This window comes from Zea mays, chromosome 5 (genome assembly GCF_902167145.1).
Source record: "Zea mays cultivar B73 chromosome 5, Zm-B73-REFERENCE-NAM-5.0, whole genome shotgun sequence".
NCBI classification, from domain to species: domain Eukaryota; kingdom Viridiplantae; phylum Streptophyta; class Magnoliopsida; order Poales; family Poaceae; genus Zea; species Zea mays.
Window position 1 is genome coordinate 180,046,004 of NC_050100.1, and position 3,327 is coordinate 180,049,330.

General features: G+C 46.9%; 1 protein-coding gene across 1 annotated transcript; it reads right to left on the reverse strand.

Moving 5' to 3' along the window:
* Window positions 1-1,981: 1,981 nt before the first annotated feature.
* LOC103627333 (photosynthetic NDH subunit of lumenal location 2, chloroplastic) lies at window positions 1,982-3,101 on the reverse strand. Its single transcript, XM_020537758.2, has 2 exons — window positions 2,376-3,101; window positions 1,982-2,259 (listed from the first exon to the last, which is right to left on the reverse strand). Exons 1-2 carry the CDS (start codon window positions 2,934-2,936, stop codon window positions 2,161-2,163), a joined length of 660 nt encoding a protein of 219 aa, XP_020393347.1. The 5' UTR covers window positions 2,937-3,101; the 3' UTR covers window positions 1,982-2,160.
* Between the last annotated feature and the right edge of the window lie 226 nt (window positions 3,102-3,327).

The following is a 3,327-nucleotide window of genomic DNA, read 5'->3' on the forward strand; positions in this document are numbered from 1 at the left end:
TACTAAATGTCATACCGACTTTAGGTATCAATCTTATATCAATATTGTCCGGCTGTGCACAGAAATTTAACATTTATGAATCAATGACGACCAAATTTAACGTAATATTGCTACAACATTAAAAAAAGTATGTACGTAACTGATATTATCATATTAGAGAGAACTTATATGGCTTTGAAGAATGTGAGGTGTGTCCTGTTCATGCGCCCCAATATGTCTCATGGGGATGCGTTTATCTGCTCCTACCACGTCTGCCGATCTTGTGTTGTCTTCAATATGTCCAGGTGCCCTCAACGCCGCTGGGGGAGTAACAGATACACCGTCTGTGTATCTGGTGATCGCAGACGGTACAGGTTCGATGTCCATGCCAGTAGACGTACCTGTTGATCGATGCACAGACGGTATGTCTAGTGTTGTCCCTTCCGCCGCTGTTAACCGCCGCCAAAACATGTCCGGTGCTGTCCCTTCCACCGCCGTTAACCGCCGCCAAGAACACACGGATACGATCGTGGATCTACTGTGGCTGTACAGGAAACGCTAATACAAAGCTACGCCAAAGTCTTTAAAGAAAATTTGATTTCCTTGTACTAATGCTACTCAAACCGTAACCTTGAGTAGAAACCGATACTGTCCCTTTATTTTCGCGATTGTACATCACGTCTTTCTTTATCTCAAACTGATCAAGATTTACATATTGCATGGTTTATGCTATCAAGTTACATGTCTTTATGCAGTCGTAAACGATGTACGCAGTGTCATATTCGTACGTGATTCGGGCGTCAAAAGATTCCTTTATGCATGGTTTATGCACATTAATCCATATATATGCATTTGTATATTGCCTTACGCATATCATCCTGGATTCTTGGTTGTCGACTGCATGGCTGACGCAAGCACGCGAGTGCTGGGCCGACCGCGTCCTGGCTGGGGCTTCCCCTACTAATGGAAGCCCAACCTCAACCCTATATATAATTACATATATACACACATACATACACACATATATATACACATTGCGGGTACTGGTATAACATTTTCATACTCGCGAGGAAAAACTCGTCGGGTTAAGAATCAAACCTGCACCCGTACCCACGGGTACAAACTCACACCCAAACCCATACTTTATAGTGTTTTTACCCGCGGGCACGCAAGTAAAATGTGCCCGTTGCCATCCCTACTGAAAGGGCATCCAACGTTTTAAAGGATGTCGATTTGGATATCTTAGGGAAATATGAATGGAAAAGTAATAATAGACTTCACATAGGGCTGGTTTGGTGGACCAGAAAATGTAGGGAATCATGGGAGATGAATCCCCTTACTATTCAATTTAAGGCTAGTTTGAGAACTCCATTTTTTCAAGGGATTCCTGTTTTCTAAGGAAAAATGAATTAATTTCTTTTGAGAAAATGAAAATCTCTTGAGAAAATATGGTTTCCAAATTTGATTGGAGAGAAAATTAGTTTATTTTCACCTCAATCTCCTCCAATCCTGAAGGGGATTTGAGGTTCCAAAAATAACTCCGAGGAAATTACTCCCCATGATCCATTCTCGTCCACCAAACCAGCCCTTATATTTTCCTATGAATATGTGCTCTTTAATTTGCCTTTATTCCATAATCAGCAATTAAGCTGAACTTTGTAAGAATTAGCTGTGCGTCGTTGCTAAGGCTGAGATTTTCCTTTTCCAAAGAAAAGACGATTTCTGCATAGTTGCATATGAACAGTACAGCAATACAGTTCCATACAGAAGTAACACTGTATCTATGAGGACAGCACAGTTGCAGCTGCGGCTGAAGTAGCGTAACCGATTGTACAATAATATATTCGTTCATAAAAGAATACAACTCTTGTTTTTTGAGAGCTTAAAAAAAAATTAAATTATAAGTAATATATTCGTTTATTTTTTAGATAATGGAACAAAAATAAGGTCTCAGCCTCTACGCCATCCAAGAGTAATATATTCGTTCATAAAAGAGTATCCCTTTAAAAAAATCAATATTCACGATATTAGATTTATTAGAGCCATAAATGTTAATATTGTTTATTAAAACTTTGGCCAAACTTAAAATAGTTTGGCTGGCATAACTTCTATAATTTCATTCTTAGACGCACGGAGTACATATTTCATACAACTACTTTATATTGTATTATATTATGTACATCAAACGAGGAACTCTGCCACGTCATCCAGCGACTTCAACGTTTTCTCGTAGAAGAGGTAGGACTCGTAGACCTTGGGAGTCCGCACGAAGCGATCGAACTGCACAAGACACGCGCAGGAAGGATGCGAGATTATTTGAGAAAACCGAGAAATAAAGCGCATGCATTTACAATGTAGTTTTCAGCATTTAGTAGCACTCATCAGACGATACATACCTCCGTCATGTTGTCGACGAGCTCGTTGGCGACGCGGACGTAGTCAGCGCGGCGGCCCGCGGGGACGCCGGCCATGGCGGTGGTGAGGTCGAGGCCGAGGTACTTGGACTTGAGGCGCACGTAGAAGAGCACGTACTTCCAGGACATGGTCTCGAGCATGGGCCGCAGCGTGCGCATGCCCTCGGCGGTCTGGCGGATGCGCGCGGCCGCCTCCTCCGCGGTGAGCTCGGGCTCGAAGAACCGCTCGCGCACGTAGGACCTGGTGCCCCAGCGCGGCACGGTCCCGGGGGACGCCGGTGTCGGCGGCGCGGGCGGCACGGCCGCCTCGGCGGCCATCGCGGGCGGGGGCGGCGCGGGCCGGCGCGCGGACAGCGCGGCCGTGGCCGCCAGCGCCGCGGACGCGGCCACCGCCAGGCGGCGCGTGGTGGACGGCTGCGGCGGCGGCGCCTGCTGCTGCTGCTGCTGCTGCGTGCCCGCGGTGGCGTCGGGCGGCAGGGGGCGCCGGCGGCGCTGCGATGGCGAGGAGGAGCACAGGATGAGGTGCCTGGCGAGCGTGGCCATGGCGAAGCTGAATGGAGTGCGGTACGTCTGGAGTAGTGTCGCCGAGAGGAGAGGACAGTAGCCGGTAGGGAGATCGTTTTTCTGAGGTTGGAAGGGAAGTTATCCGCGTTGGTGCCCTTAATGCGCTCGCTTTTGGTTCTGAGGTTCAGAAACGGATAAGGTGATCTATTTTTCATGTGCTGTTTGTTTGGTTGGCGTACTATTGTTTGTAACGTGATTCGAGTCTGATGAATCATTCTTTGTTTGTTGTTCCCAGCGTTCAGGTCTGCATTTCCGCATTCAGGATCTGAAACCTGAAGCAGAGGCTCCATTGCTCAGCTCAGGCAACTGAAAAACCAAAACCTTGCCGCAGAGCATTAAGCCAACGTGAAGCTCAAGATTGACAGGCTCC